The sequence below is a fragment of the Bubalus kerabau genome, chromosome 10 (assembly GCF_029407905.1).
Source record: "Bubalus kerabau isolate K-KA32 ecotype Philippines breed swamp buffalo chromosome 10, PCC_UOA_SB_1v2, whole genome shotgun sequence".
Classification (NCBI taxonomy): Eukaryota; Metazoa; Chordata; class Mammalia; order Artiodactyla; family Bovidae; genus Bubalus; species Bubalus kerabau.
Window position 1 is genome coordinate 32,955,067 of NC_073633.1, and position 17,310 is coordinate 32,972,376.

Consider the following 17,310-nt stretch of genomic DNA (forward strand, 5'->3'; position numbering starts at 1 on the left):
ACTCCTATCTAGGCAATCACTTGATCACGGTCCTCTGCTGCTGCTGCTGCTGCTGCTGCTAAGTCGCTTCAGTCGTGTCCAACTCTGCGTGATCCCAGAGAGGGCAGCCCACCAGGCTCCGCCGTCCCTGGGATTCTCCAGGCAAGAACACTGGAGTGGGTTGCCACTTCCTTCTCCAATGCCTGAAAGTGAAAAGTGAAAGTGAAGTCACTCAGTCGTGTCCAACTCCTAGCGACCCCAAGAACTGTAGCCCACCAGGTTCCTCCGTCCATGGGATTTTCCAGGCAAGAGTACTGGAGTGGGGTGCCATTGCCTTCTCCATGATCACTGTCATCTAGAGCTATTAATTACCTTTATTTCCACAATGGCAAGATTTATGGCACTTTTTGTTAGAAAACACAGGAAAATCTAAGGCTTCATGAAAATGTTTTTTTCTTATACAGGTGAAATAGAAGAATATGGATAAATTTAACGATAAGCAGAGTGACTCTAGTGTCAGACATGATTCTATTGTTGAAACTGCTATGGAGATGACTGAATGAGTGTTATCCTAAAGCAAGGTAACATCTGGAGTAACAAACTAACTAGTAGTGGAGAATAACTGTGAAAAGTTTATTGGCATTTGGAAAAGGTAAATAGACCTTTAGTTTAACTAGATTCACACAGTGTTAGAGTAACGTGAAAGGTGTTAGGAAAAGTCAAATGGCTTTATAATTTTGGGAGTCAGCATTCTGTTGCCAGTGATGATTATATGAAAGAGCCTCATCTTCTGCAACTTGATAAACATGTAAGAAAAATTGGTGACACATAAATCTGAGAAAACATGGGTTCTTATAATCTCATTAGTTTCTAAAAAGAGATAAAGTATAAACTGATTCTCAGTGGTAATGGAAGGAAATTTACTAGATACTTGTAAAATTTTCAAGAAGGAAGTCTTATAGATGTTTGAAAAGAAGACACACCTGAAAACCCAAATCTGAGTAAATTGTTTCCAGTGTAAATTTTAACTTAAAATATGATGTGCAAAACTTACCAAAAAAATGAAAACTACCAGGAAATCAATCGATTCTCCTGTGTTCTTATAGGCTGTACAATTTTACAGTGTTTTTTATTAACTTTACCTGTAACCAATAAGTAGAATGCAGAGGGGTTTAGATAAAGTTGACAAATGTGTTTTTTTGTTGTTTTTTTTTTTTTTTTCCAGAAATGAAAGGTATGTTTCCTTCTTAAAGGAAATATAAAAGGGGTTTGGTTTCTGAGTCTTGAAAACAGAAACCTAAAGGGTGACTTAGGTTGTTGAGTTTATGTACATAAAAAGTTAATAAAACAGACACTGAAAATTATTTATATTGAATCCCATGGACAGAGAGGCCTGGTGGGCTGCAGTCCGTGGGGTCACACAGAGTCGGACACAACTGAAGCGACTTAGCAGCAGCATAAAAAGTAAAAAAGGGGAGGTCTTAAAATAGGGTAAGCAAACTTTTATTTACATATGAAGAAGGATTTTATGACAATTTGAAGGACAAGATGCAGTCCAGTTTAGCTGAGGCAGGTTCTAGCCTCTCAATATTTTGAGATTGAAGAAAAATGCATATAAATGATGGTTTAGAGTTTCAAAACTATGAGATGTATGTAGGTCCCTTTCAGTTTGATAATTCTATTATTTAGAATCCCAAATACCAATATTTCCTTTATCTATAGAAGATAATATGTTTAGGAATCTGTTTTAGGAAGATAATCAGTTCTGTATAGGTGAAGAAAAAGGATTAATCACAATAAAAGGAAAACATCTGGAACTTTTATTTTATAACATGTATATTTAATTAGATAATTATAATTAATGTGTCTGAGAAAAACAATTTTAAAACCTCTTTTCTGAGCAGAACTAATTAATAAGCAATAGTGGTTTCAGAACCTAATCAACCAGGAGTTTGATTATAGATATTCAATGACTTCCAGGTAAATAAACATCATACCCTGGTATCTCCATCTAGAATCCTATCTATGACTACCTCTTGGGGCATAAATAGAATCCTGACTATGCCTCAAGCGGATTTAAAACTTTGATATGTGAATTTCACATATCAGACTGTGGGTTTCTATATTTTCTAATATTTGGTTTTCTTGTTAGCATATCTAGGGAAAATTTATTTTTGACATCTCTAACTTTCTTTTTCCAGTACTCGCTTCAGTGTAACTAAGAGCAATCAGTATTATTCTATTAGGTTTCATATTGTATCTCCTCCCCTTTGAGCTCATTTTTTCAAATTCTTCATTCTCAGGTAGCTGAAGGATGTTGGAGAGCAAAAAAGCAAATAAATTCACATCTAAGAGTGTATAACTGATAAAAGCTTATGGAAAAAATCTTTCAAGACACAGTGCTTTAGAGCATACTCAAAGTTGTTTATGATTATAGAGTTTCTGAAGAGTGTATCCAGAATGTAATGAAAATAAGAATCCATAAACAACCTCTTACTTAAATAAGTGAAACTTCTTTCTCTTCTTTATCATTTTGCACATACTTTTCTTAGTTTCTCTTCATTTTTGACGTAGTTTATTTCTTTTTCTTTAATTCTTCTTCACTTTTATAATCTCTATTTTCTGGGATAGGTTTTCGGGGGGGGTGGGGTTGAGGGTTTTTTTGCGTCTTCAGAGCTCCTCTGAAGTCTTTTTATTCATCTTCTTACATAATCATCCATACTTTTCTGTTTTTCAATCACCTGTTGGTTCCCCTATTTGTTGAATTATTATATCTCAAATACATAATTTACTATATCTGTTACTATATTAGTTGCAATCTGATTTTCCCATGTTTCCTTCATTATATTTAGGTATTAATTTCTATATTATTGAAACTTTTAGCTTATATTTGATGGGGCAATGTTTCTAGTATCTTCTTCCTTTTTTATTCTAAGCATCTGTTAGAACTTGAGTTTACAAAAAAGGATAAACGCAACTTCTCCCCTCAATCCACTTACGTATATAACTACCTATAATGTAACATGGTAAATGATGCTTTCGGGCATGAATAAAGTGAATAGGAACATGGACAAGGAAGGTATAAATCTGCTCAGACTGTGAAGAGATGGTAGGAAAGGAAGTCTAAACATTATAGCATGTGTTTATGTTGAGGTATGAATTATCCTTCTCTTCCAGAGAGAAGAGCAGTGGGTAGAGATGGTGGAATGGTGAAAGGGGCACTGGGGAAGAAGAACCAGTATATTTAAAGGCATGTAGTCTGTAGCACCGTCAGATAATAAACAGGTGATGTCAGATGGTGAGGTGCAAGAAAGGAAGTAAGAAAAAGAAATAGAAAATGAGATTATAAAAACAAGATTCCAAAAGGTTAGAATGCTCTAGTGTGACTTTGAAAGTCATCTGGAAACAAACAAAAAAGGACATATTAAACTATTAAACTATGACTGGTTATGTTTTGGGAATTGCTGGATTTTTGTTGAAATAGCAAAAACACTTGAAGGAAAGGGTCCTAATAAACTCTCTCAGTAGGTGTAGTATGAACTGATGAAAGTAGGGGCATTGAGAAGGGAAAGGAGCAGATATATGGCAGATGCTTTCAGTTAGAAAATAACTGTGACATAGTTTATCCATTTAAAAGGTACTCAAAACTGTATGAACGGTACTGTATATTTAACGTCAATATTTAATAATGAACATTTGTCATGTTTATCAGACTTTTTGGTAATAAATCCATTACAAATAAAATTGAAACCATTCACCTATCAGATTCCTATCTTTCCTTCCCCAAATTGAATAACAAATCTGAAGTGTTTGGACAGTCTTTGTGAAAACTTAAATATTTTTTGCTACTTATTTAAATATTTATATTTAATATTATTTAAATCACCAAATGTTTTTGACATTTATAAATATTGTTACTTTATATACATTCTTTTATAATTTGATGTTTCTCAGTCAACATATATTTTTGAGATTTTTTTCATGACAAAAAATCTAGTTCATTCTGTTTCCTTTCTAAATAATTTATTACATTGTATTAATACATAGTAAGTTACTTGTATTTGACTTCCGGCACCCCACTCCAGTACTCTTGCCTGGAAAGTCCCATGGGCAGAGGAGCCTGGTGGGCTGCAGTCCATGGGGTCGCTAAGAGTCAGACACGACTGAGCGACTTAGCTTTCACTTTTCACTTTCATGCATTGGAGAAGGAAATGGCAACCCACTCCAGTGTTCTTGCCTGGAGAATCCCAGGGGCGGGGGAGCCTGGTGGGCTGCCGTCTATGGGGTCGCACAGAGTCGGACACGACTGAAGCGACTTAGCAGCAGCAGCAGCAGGAACATTAAAGAGGAAGAATTAACTGGATTGGGTGACAAATATTATCTCTTACTCTCAGTTCAGTAAAATACTCATTTTCTCCGTTTTACAAATGTGAAAAGGGCCCAGAGGTAAAAGGTATGTTACCATGCTGCTGCTGCTGCTGCTGCTAAGTCGCTTCAGTCGTGTCCGACTCTGTGCGACCCCATAGACGGCAGCCCACCAGGCTTCCCCGTCCCTGGGATTCTCCAGGCAAGAACACTGGAGTGGGTTGCCATTGCCTTCCCCGATGTTACCATATTCAGCAGTTAATTAAGTGAGAGAATGTGAAATGTGGTTTTTCAGATACTGAAGCCTATATTCATTTCATTATCCTATGAAGCTTTTAACAGTAATAGGAATAACTGCTGTAAGATTTTGTAAAAGCTAAAATAGAGACAGATTTGAATGATGTAGTCATACACACAGCCTATTTTTAGTAAGTCCTAGAAGGAATCTAGATTCCCTGCATCCACACTGAGGTTGGTGATTGACCTCAATGTACTTTGACTTGAATCGGGCACTCAAGCTTTTTACTGACGACCTGTTACGTTCTCTAGCACTCTTCCAAGCTTATAAAGAAATATGAAAGGTAAAACTGTCTTATACTCCATTCAGAGAGGTTAAATGAAAGACTGGAATCAGAAAACTACTCAGGTTGAGAGTCCCTTGGACTGCAAGGAGATCCAACCAGTCCATTCTGAAGGAGATCAGCCCTGGGATTTCTTTGGAAGGACTGATGTTGAAGCTGAAACTCCAGTACTTTGGCCACCTCATGCGAAGAGTTGACTCATTGGAAAAGATTCTGATGCTTGGAGGGGTTTGGGGCAGGAGGAGAAGGGGACGGCAGAGGATGCGATGGCTGGATGGCATCAGTGACTCGATGGACGTGAGTCTGGGTGAACTCCGGGAGTTGGTGATGGACAGGGAGGCCTGGCCTGCTGCGATTCATGGGGTCGCAAAGAATCAGACACGACTGAGCGACCGAACTGAACTGAACTGGAGGAATCAAGAGTGATTTCATGAAGGAGGTAGAACTGGGATACAGGCAACTTTATGGAGTCTTTTAAGTAGTCAGCTCATCTTGGACCCCGTTCAGGGGTTTTACAAACCTACGAAGAAAGAAAGATTGAGTAGAACTGATGAAACTGGAATTTTATATTCTCAGTCCATCCAAAAAGACTTCTGTTCCAAATAAAGTATTTGCTTGAACAAATACAGTAGGAACAAATGTTTCAGCAAACTGCCACGTTTTCCAAGACACTGAGGTACATAAATTAGATAACAGTTCATTGTCAGGGATGAATAATCATGATCACCAAGGTAGCAGCTACCAGTATGTTAGTAAATGGCAGTCATCAGCCATGAGAGGGGTGTATTTTCCCCCACAGTTTCTACTATTACCCTATCACATGTTTTTATTCAGATAGTCATGAGCAATGAAAAGAAAATAGGTAATTGGACACAGACAAGATCTTGGAGTCAGTTGATTGGGGTTTTAATATAAACTCTAAGTAAATTTATGGTTTGGGTCAGGTTATTTAACATATTTGGATATGTATTTCTTAATTTATAATGACTTCAAAATTTCTAAATTATGGATATTGATTTTATCTGTAGGTCCCAAAGCTGACCTCATTGATTTCAGTACTTCTGACTATACTGAAGATTCCTTTTAGTCCTATTCCTACTTTTGGTTTCCTTTAAAATTTTTCAATTTTTTGAATTCCACACACTCTTGACCTTTCCTTTTTCCTTCACATGGTCAGTCTCTAATGTAAGCAAATACATTTTATTCACTCTTTCAGCACATATTTATTTGTGATCTAAATTTTTGCTACGTTGGATTGAAGAAGACAGATGTGATCCTTAACTCTACGGAGCTTGCAGCCTCGTTGGTAAGGAGAAATTGAACAAATGACAAACTATACTTGTGGATGGTAAAGAATCTGCCTGCAATGAAAGAGACCTGGATTTTGATCCCTGGGTCAGGAAGATCCCCTGGAGAAGGAAATAGCAACCCGCTCCAGTATTCTTGTCTGGGAAATCCCATAGACAGAGGATCCTGATGGGCTATAGTTCATGGGGTCACAAAGAGTCAGACACCACTGAGCAACTAACACTTTCACTTTCTTGCACTTTGAGAGCAAATCAATTAAGTGTATACAAGATAGTTTAAATCTACCACTGAGAAAATGTGAATATTGTATTTATCACAGTTCTTTACTGAAATATATTTTCTGATATGAAAGTCTGATACTCCCTGCTGCTCAACAGTATTTTATTTTCTTATTTATTTATTATTTCTCACATGCTGAGAGCTGTAAGGGCAACTGAAATAGAGAATTAGACTGATGGGGAAGTGAAATATAGAGAAGGAAACATGATGTGTACTGAATACTTAATATAGCCATATGATTAAGATGTATCAGTTATTTTACCATTTACAATTTCATAGATAAACTGAGGCTCAAAGAGTTTAAGCAACTTGTCTAACATCAAGTTGTCAGTGATTGGATATTAGTATAAATCTAGTAACCTAAATCCAACACTCACATTCCTCTTGCTAAGACATGCATGCCTGCGTGCTAAGTCACTTCAGTCATGTCTGACTCTTTGTGACTCCATGGACTGTAGCCTGCCAGGCTCCTCTCTCCAAGGGATTCTCCAGGCAAGAACACTGGAGTGGGTTGCCATGCCTTCCTCTAGGGGATCTTCTGACCCAGGGATCGAACCCACATCTCTTTACGTCTCCTGCATTGGCAGGAGGGTTCTTTAGAACCACCTGGGAGGCCTTAAATAAGAGTAAATAATTACAGGATAATATGATTAGTCCTTATATGCAGATTTGTATACAATCATTTCCACTGCATTATGCATTTCATAGTTTTGAGATTTTCAGATCATGTGCTAAGTAACCTAAAGCAGTGTTTCTCAAAGTATCTGTGTTTTAGGATAAGATTTTTCCTTTAATTTCTAGTCTTTCATGGGCTATTACTTTTGTGAAAAACAAAATCAGCAACTTGGGATCACTGTACATCAAACTGCTAGAAAAGTTTTTAAGTACTCACTCACAAACTCTGTACCTAATATACAAACCGATAACAGACAGTTCATGGATCTACACTTCTCTGTGTGGATTGCTTTTTATTTGCTTCAGGGAGTCCAAATAGGAATGAGTCAAATCTCTGCCTTCAAAAATCTTAGAGTCTACTTGGTGATTTAGAATAGCAATCAACCCACTATAATAAAACTATAATAAAATAAATGCTAGTAATAATAAAGCAAAACATTGTAGATATGGTAAACATTTAATACTGAAGATGAATATATTCCCACAGGTGTGGCCAGAGGAAAGTTCATAGGCTTGGAAGGGATCACAATACTGATCAGTTCTATGTGACTAGAGCCAGATCATATTGGTTTTAAACTCAAAATCAAAAGGTTTGGGCTTGAATTCCTGTTACTCTTGCTAACCATTTTGTACCTCATGCATAATATCATGGCATCCACCCTGAATGGAAGTAGAGGATGTTAAATGCAGAGAAAACTTGATGGTAGAAAAACAACAGCACATGAGAGCCACCAATTTTTGTGTGTGATCACATTGCAAAGGCTGGGAGGTCATTTTAATGCTAAAGTAGAAACAGCCATTCATAACTTTAACCTCTCTTCTAATTTATTAAAATAATTATTATATTTTAAATTTTCATCTATTAACTTCCTTCAGGTAGCAAAGGGTACAAAGCAAATGTATGGAGCAAATCACTCTGTGGTGTCAGAGTTTGTGTTCCTGGGAATCACCAACTCCTGGGCAATACAGCTTCTTCTCTTTGTGTTCTCCTCCATATTTTTCATGGCAAGCATAATGGGAAATTCCCTCATTATCCTCACTGTGACTTGTGACCCTCACTTACACTCTCCCATGTACTTTCTATTGGCCAACCTCTCCTTCATTGACATGGGAGTTTCTTCTGTCAGTTCCCCCAAGATGATTTATGATCTTTTCAGAAAACATAAAGTCATCTCCTTTGGTGGCTGCGTTGCTCAAGTCTTCTTCATCCATGTCATCGGTGGTGTGGAGATGGTGCTGCTCATTGCCATGGCTTTTGACAGATACATTGCCATATGTAAGCCTCTCCACTATCTGACTATCATGAGCCCAAGAATATGTGTTTTCTTTTTAGTGGCTGCCTGGATGATTGGCCTTATGCACTCCATGGTTCAACTGGCTTTTGTTGTAAACTTACCCTTCTGTGGCCCTAATGTGTTGGACAGCTTTTACTGTGACCTTCCTCGGTTCATCAAACTTGCCTGCATAGACACATACCAGCTAGAATTCATGGTCACAGCCAACAGTGGATTCATCTCTGTTGGCTCCTTCTTCATTCTGATCATTTCCTATATTGTCATCATTCTCACTGTTCAGAAACACTCTTCAGGTGGTTCATCCAAGGCTCTGTCCACACTTTCAGCTCACATCACTGTAGTAGTCTTGTTCTTTGGTCCTTTGATATTTTTCTATGTATGGCCATTTCCCTCCACACATCTGGATAAGTTTCTGGCATTCTTTGATGCAGTTCTTACTCCTTTCCTGAATCCTGTTATTTACACATTCAGAAATCAAGAAATGAAGATGGCAATGAGAAGAGTATGCAAACAGCTAGTAAATAACAAGAGATTTCTTGAGTGATGAATGTATTATAAGAGCCCTTAGTGATTACTGATGCTCATTGCTGATGGTCAAACTCAGAGAAAAGCTCTTGTTTGTCCTACCTTGACTTGATTATATACTTATATTGAATTCACTTTGTCTTTTGATTCAGTTCAGTTCAGTCACTCAGTCATGTCCGACTCTTTGTGACCCCATGAATCACAGCATGCCAGGCCTCCCTGTCCACCACCAACTCCTGGAGTTCGCTCAGTCTCATGCCCATCAAGTCAGTGATGCCATCCAGCCATATCTCATCCTCTGTCATCAACTTCTTTTGATTAGGAGGGAGAAAAACTCACTTTTGATAGTTACAGATAAGGTATTTGTAAGCCAAAGATTATAATAATCTTGAGTCTAAATTCCTAAGGAATAATAATATGAAGTAATTCTTAGAAATACCTACCAGGGAAGGTTTCTTTAAGGCCTTCAGAACAGGGAGAAGTTTTTCCCAGAATCCCTTGGGCTGAAAGGAAATCCAAACAGTCCATCCTAAAGGATTTCAGTCCTGAATATTCTTTGGAAGGACTGACGCTGAAGCTGAATTCCAATCCTTTGGCCACCTGATGTGAAGAGCTGACTCATTTGACAAGACCCTGATGCTGGGAAAGATTGAAGGCAGGAGGAGGAGGGGACGACAGAGGATGAGATGGTTGGATGGCATCACTAACTCAATGGACATGAGTTTGAAAAAACTCTGGGAATTGGTGATGGACAGGGGAGGCCTGGGGTGCTGCAGTCCATGGGATCTCAAAGACTCGAACACAACTCAGCGACTGAACTGAACTGACATATGAATTTATTCATATTCATATATATATTTTAAAAATCAAGACAAAAAGAATTTATTTCTTGAACTTTTTACAACTTTTGAGCTCCATTCTGTTTTGTCTTTTCAGACAAATCTGTCCTCTTTCTGATTTTGGAATAAGTATACATTTTATCATAGGACAAATTTATTCTTTTTTCCCACTGACAAAAACAAATATATATCTTATTACCTTGCACTCCTAATTTTTTTTTGGCTATAATACTTCTAATACAGTTTCAATCACCCATTTAATGACCAAAATAACTAAATTTATTTCAAAAATAGAACTCTTTTTAGGAAAGAAAAAAAACAAAGCCAGACAGTAATTTAAGGGACAAAATATTATTTTAGTTGGGAACTATTGCTTATGGGGAAAGTGATGGATTTAATTAAATTTATGTGATAACCATTTTGCAATATATACATATGTCAAATGATGTTGTATCAGTTCAGTTCAGTTCAGTCGCTCAGTTGTGTCCAACTCTTTGCGACCCCATGCAGCATACCAGGCTTTCCTGTCCATCACCAACTCCTGAAGCTTGCTCAGTCTCATGTCTATTGAGTCTGTGATACAATCCAACCATCTCATCCCCTGTTGTCCCCTTCTCCTCCTGCCTGCAATCTTTCCCAGCATCAGGGGCTTTTCCAGTGAGTCAGTTCTTCGCATCACGTGGCCAAAGGATTGGAGGTCAGCTTCAATGAATATTCAGGACTGATTTCCTTTAGGATGGACTGGTTGGATCTCCTTGGAGTCCAAGGGACTCTCAAGCATCTTCTCCAACACCACAGTTCAAAATAAATTCTTTGGCGCTCAGCTTTCTTTACAGTTCAACTCTCACATCCATACATGACTACTGGAAAAACCATAGCTTTGACTAGATGGATCTTTGATGGCAAAGTAATGGATCTTTGATGGCAAAGTAATGTCTCTGCTTTTTAATATGCTGTCTGGGTTGGTCATAGCTTTTCTTCCAAGGAGCAAATGTCTTTTAATTTCATGGCTGCAGTCACCATCTGCAGTGATTCTGGAGCCCAAGAAAATAAAGTCTGACACTGTTTCCATTGTTTCCCCATCTATTTGCCATGGTGTATACCTTAGACAAATGTGATATGTATATACATTAAAAACATATACAATGTTATATGTCAATCGCATCTCAATAAAACAGGTAAACAGATGTTTTGCCATGCATCTAGCCATTTATCAATACATCTTTAATACATTTCAAAGTGAATTATGAAGATTGTTTCCTGTATTTTAATAAATATCATCACTAATTCATATCAACATTTATGCTGAACATTGTTTCATATGTACTGGAAGATTTCCTTTTGAAAAGAGCATTTTCAAAGGAATCATTCCTTTTTTAGGTAAATCTTTTATTGATTTTATTTTTATACACACTTTCTTGCTAAGTTCTTTTGAATGAAGATCCTAAAGGTGCCAGAAAGACATGGAATAATCAATACATTGCTGGGAATCAATCCTGGTAGGACTGTGGAACTGGAGAATTTTGAGCAGGTTTTGAAGAGTAGAAGAGACACAGCTCTTTCCTGAATCTAGGACTTGTGTGCTGTTTCTTCTGTTAGAAATACTGTCAATGCATCACCATCTCCCTTGCTGACTCTTCCCCGCCCTTTAGGCCCCTAGTACTTTGACCACCCAATATGAACCTGTTATTCTTTCTGATGCCATTTTTTAATGTGAAGGAGGTTGGAGTATTTTCTCTTGCTTATTCAGCATTGTGGATGCTTAGATTGATTGAAATTTATGGTGAAATCCAGATGATTTTGATTAAATGTCTTCACACTCCACTCATTTCTACCTCCTTTTAAACCACCAGTGAGTGAGTAAGAATTGACAGATAAAATTCCCAGAGAGGATGCTCTAAAAATATCCAGTTCAGATAACAAGAAGAAAAAATTGAACTTGATCTATTAAATTCAGTTTCAGAAAAATAGTCTTAGTGACAGAATCTTCATTTGCAGATATCAAATAATTTTTTGGTTGTGGTTAAATAGTCTATAATGTAGGAAAGAAGGAACAAATCGTATTAGAGAATAAATAAGGGGCTATAGATTGTGGACAAAGGCAAATAACTGACTTTGACTTTTATCTGGTCATGGACATGTCTTGGGCTTCCAGAGTAAAATCAAAGCCATAATAGAAAGTCAGGGTCAGCACAACACAGTGTCTTTAGCAGAGGCAAGGCACTTGGGGGTTCAAGTGATAAATTAGAACAGAGTTTAGTTACTTTTTATCTCATTAATCTTTCTTATAGGAGTAAAATGGAAATTAATAACCCACAGAAGTTAGAAGTTAAGACCACTTACGTTGTTCAATTTCTGTATTTACAGGGAAGTTAAAAAAAGGAATAAATCCTCTAGAAAGTGGTTCTCTATGGTATTTCTTGGGACTAAAACCAAATGGTGCACACAGAATTTGGAGAAGGACAGACTGGTAAATTCTCTTCCTGAAAACAAACCTGGCCCTATCTGCATGTCTCATTACTAATCTATCGTTGTTTTCAACTGTGATTGTAGAAAAACTGCTCTAATGGTATTAAAGGGAAATTAATCCTTTTGCTATGTTCTATGCATGTTGGGAATTCACTTGTTTCTTTCTCCCTAATTTTGGTCATCGGTTTGTCAAATAGATGTAGATAAGGTTGAGAGAAAAATAACATATTTAGGAAACCAGGGATATGAAAATTGATCTTAAGAGGAAAGTAGAAAGGAAGGGACAAGTTAATTTTGTTGCTTACTTCAAGGACAGTAAGGATACATATAGAACAGTCCTTGACAACATCTGTATCTTACTTTCACAGAGTAACAGACAAGTGGACCTAAGCTGAAAATAAAGAACTAGAAAGTTCCTTTGGAAGCAGAGAAGTCAAATTGATAAAGCATGGGCATAGACAAACTAGGGAGATGTTGAATTCTCAAAAGTATGTCTTTGATTATTTGAATATTCACTGATGTATCATGTGGGCTGGACCAGAAATTCACTTTATATAGTTACTGGTTTATTTCTATGGGTTTATTAGTAGGACACTCATCCTATTTTCTTCAACTACAACCTTCAAATGCATGAAAATCTCTTCTAGAAGACAAATCTATGTAAATCTGTGAAACAAATTGATTTCAAAGAGAGAGCAAATGTTAAAAAGTCACTGAAACTTTAATGATATTATTGATTTATTTTTGGCTATGCGGGTCTTTATTACTGCATGACATTTGCACTAATGTCACTTTTTTACACTAATTTTTTACACTTTTTTACACTAATTTGCTTGTGTATCCAATGTACAGATCCCTTATTGTTATGTTTCCTTTGATTATATTATCTAATTTGTTGACACTCCAGTGTGCTTTCTCTTATATTTTAGATATCTTCTTTCAGCTTTTGGAGAGTATTGATGAAATGTCATGGTTCTTCATGTGTCTTTAATTCGAACATCCATGGAATCATCCAAATACTGTTTTAAGTGCTTTCACCTTCTCACTCAGTCCTATGAAACTCTGAGTATGTATAGGAATTCTTTATCTGTTGGTCATGGGTGGAACTGGGAATCATTTGCAATTTCTTTTTGGTGAAGTTTCTGATAATTTATAGATTTCAGTGGCAGCAGAGTTGCTTGGGAATAGTGTTGACAATTATACAAAATATAACTGTACTTTCAGAGCTACATATTTCTGACTGTTTAATTCACCCTGGCTATATACCTATAAAGAGAGGCTAGGGAGCAGTAACTTTACATTTCTTAAACAGAAGTACAACTGATACTTGACTGTAATATTACACTGTTCACCTCTGGGGTCTTCAGTTAAGTACACGTTTCTACTATAGCTCTAGATGTCTTGGCAGAATAAATGCATATAACTCCAAAAAAGCATGATTTCCTTACACTATTTGCCATTTATTGTAGTATAAGTGGCCAGTATATGCCTTATGATATATATCATATGTCAAACAAATTACTACTGGGTAATTTGTAGCTTTAAGGATTATGTCTTTTCCTCCCTCAGATTCCCTCCTTGAAGTTTCCAGTGCCTCTTTATTCAAGAGTCCTTATTAAATTTGGTGACTAAATGTATATTTACTCTATCACCAATTTTCATAATTTTGGAGATTGAGTCTTTTGTTTACTTTTATATAAAAATTTCACTACTTCACAATCTCCAAATAGACAGGGTTATTAGCAGTGCTGGACACTTCACTATGCGTCGTGTCAGTATATCCAAACTATAAGCAGCTCTCACTACCTCTATGTTTATAAGCTTGATCTAAGTCACCATCATCTTTTGTCTGGCTTACTGTAATAGCTTCTAATCATCTTCCTAATTCCATCCTTGAAACTCTGAAGTGTTTTTACGGTGCAGCAGCCAGAGTAATCCTGTAACGATGTTAAGTCTGAAGACCAGGAGAGTGAAGTATGCAAATGGATACAGGCCTGAAGGGCCACAGCATAAGTCCCATTGTCCACCAGAGCCAAGCAATCTAGAGGTGTCAGTTGCAAAAACGGGGGTTCCAGATGAGTGTATAACCTCCAGAAAGACACCCTGCATTCGCCTAGGTTTCCGGAAGGCAAGTCCATCACAGCCGCCCCCAGGAACCAAACCTGAAGCTTCCCCTAAGGCTGAAACTCCAGGACAAGATCATCACAGAAAGACTAGGGTTTGTCAATCCTCTGTCTGTCCAGTTCCCTGAAGGTGGTAGCCAGCCAGTCAAGAACTGTCTCTCCAGTTGTTACAGGTCCTGCGAAACCCAGGGACACAAGGCCCTCGGCCCTTAGACCCAGGTGATCTAGTGGTGACCCTTGGGCAGCAGCCGCAGAGACAGCAGCATCAGGTGAAAGCTCCTGGGGAAATCGCGGCTTCTGGAGCGCAGCCAGAGATGAAGATGACGCCGCCAGTCTTGCTCCAGGAGGACGCCCCACAGGCCTGCACACCCCTGTCAGACCAGCAGCCTGACCCTCAGGCCACCCTTCAGGACAAGCACAACGCGAATGAGCTTCTATTGCACCTTCTGGGTGGCCCTGGATCTGCTGCTTCTGAGCTGAGACCTGGGCAGGTGAGTTCATGCTGGTGCTCTTTAAGGGTCGATTCTCAGGTGTTCTGTGGAAATGGCTCTGTGGTTTGCAAAACTAGACATGCTGGAAGTGTGCCATTCAGGTGCTGCAGGGCTTAAAATCTAGTGGTGCCTGGTGTGAGGTTCAAACCCTTTGCTCCTTAGACATAAGTTCTGGGTTTTGAGTTCCCTCCTGACAGTGTGCGTCGCTGTGCCGGTGGTAGGGGAGGGGATTTATGGCCAGATTGTGCCCCAGCCTCTCCTACCTGCTGTCTGGTGGCTCTTCTCCCCTTGGCCTGACACATAGGAGTTCCTCAGCCATTTTTTAGGCTGTTTTCAGAGGAAGTTGTTCCACCTGTAGCTGTAGACAGAACATGTCCACGGAAGGAGGGGAGTCCAAAACCCGCTAAGCCGCCATCTTGAACCAAAACAGGGACCATCATAATACTGAGGACAAAAATAATCAGTGAACAGTCTGTGACAGGAATAGAATCTAGTTTAATTGTCCTAAATGAAGATTATAGCCCAGGAGATACACTTGAATTCAAAAACATTTTCCAAAAAACCAATTCAAAAAACACTTGAGTTGTGTTCCATGAATTACAAATAGGGGAGGCTTATAAAGGCTTTTAAAAAGTGCAAAATAAATTAAATTTTTGTCATAAATTAGGGTTGTAACTGGCAAGAAGTAAGATGCTTGCTAAGCAAGGGTTGATTGGGGTCCAAAATGGTTGCAGAGTTACAAGGAAACAACTTGAGACTATGAGGCTGCAGTTGGTAGCTGCTAGAAGATCTTGTATGGAAAATAGCTGCTGATATCCTTGAGTTTGATACAATTCACAAAATTCAAGTTGTTAGTATTACAGGAAAGTGCCTGAAACTATATCCCCAATGATCACCCATGTGCATTTTGAATGCCTGATCCATAGTTACTCCGTTCTGATTTTCAAATGCGTTCTTCTCTTTAATGGTTCAAGCAAATGTACCATGCATGTTTCACAGGCTTCAAACAGGCTGTTTTGCTTTACCTAAAGTTCCACTTAAATCATGCACAAGCCAGAATGATTTCCTACACCTCAACATGTGAAAATTTCTTCCCATCATTATTATACGTCACTGAGTGTTCACACTCAGTGTGAACGGACCTTCCCACACAGATGGTGGGTCTATTTTGTTCTCACTGACACACTTCTCTGAAAAGAAAGAGGAACTTTTATATTAAATATTAAAGTTATATAAATCAAAGATTATATCAGCCCTTACTTTTCTGTTCCCAAATAAGAGCACAAATCAGACATTTTGTATAATGATATAATTGTTTTCTCACGATGAGTATACAACAGTTTTCAAGCTATTCTGCCCTGTATAATCAGGCAAATATAAGCATTTGTTAACATCATGCTTCTTTATCTGTTTCTATCCCACATTTACCTTTTTGCTTGTCCTGCTTTGGAATTTCAGTTTTTCGGCAATGGGTAAATAGCAGCAATTGGCTGTCAGATCTGTGGTTACTTACACATTCTAATTCACAAATATTGTTTTCATGCTTTGTTCCATATGTTGAAGGATGCTCTTGACTTTATGTTTAGCCAAGTAGAGGTGTTGGCAAACTTTTTCTACAAAGGGCCAGATTATAAATAGTTTTGGATTTGTGGATTATAAGATCTCTGTTGCAACTAGTCAGTTCTGCTGTTGTAACAATCAAATATCCATCCGATCAGTTCAGTTCAGTCTCTCAGCCGTGTCTGACCCCATGCAGTGCAACCCCATGGGCTGCAGCACACCAGGCTTCCCTGTCCATCACCAACTCCCAGAGTCAGCTCAAACTCATGTCCATTGAGTCAGTGATGCCATCCAACCATCTCATCCTCTGTTGTCCCCTTCTCCTCCTGCCTTCAGTCTTTCCCACCATTGGGGTCTTTTCTACTGAGTCAGTTCTTCACATCAGATAACCAAAGTATTGGAGTTTCAGCTTCAGCATTAGTTTTTGTAATGAATATTCACGACTGATTTCCTTTAGAGTTGACTGATTGGATCTCCTTTCAGTCCAAGGGACTCTCAAGAGTCATCTCCAGCACCACAGTTCAAAAGCATCAGTTGTTTGGCACTCAGCTTTCTTTATCGTCCAATTCTCACATCTATGGAAAACCACAGCTTTGACTGGATGGACCTTTGTCAGCAAAGTAATGCCTCTGATTTTTCTTTTTTTCTACTCAAGTGCTTTTATTTTCTGATTCCTGGTCCTTTTCTTTTATTTTAAAAAAAAATTTTTTTAATTGAAGGATAATTTCTTTACAGAATTTTGTTGTTTTTTGTAAAACCTCAACATGAATCAGCCATAAGTATACATATATCCCCTCCCTTTTGAACGTCCCTCCCGTCTC

The 17,310-nt window shown here is 38.0% G+C and overlaps 1 protein-coding gene across 1 annotated transcript; it reads left to right on the forward strand.

The window, feature by feature from the left end:
• The first annotated feature begins 7,997 nt into the window (after positions 1 to 7,997).
• On the forward strand, positions 7,998 to 9,026 carry LOC129620555 (olfactory receptor 4F3/4F16/4F29-like). Its single transcript, XM_055536370.1, has one exon. The coding sequence runs from the start codon at positions 8,085 to 8,087 to the stop codon at positions 9,024 to 9,026; it is 942 nt and encodes a 313-aa protein (XP_055392345.1). The 5' UTR covers positions 7,998 to 8,084.
• Positions 9,027 to 17,310: the final 8,284 nt, after the last annotated feature.

What these genes read in the sequence shown, in the direction of transcription:
- LOC129620555 (XM_055536370.1), top strand. Translation starts at nt 8,085, where the DNA reads ATGTATGGAGCAAATCACTCTGTGGTGTCAGAGTTTGTGTTCCTGGGA.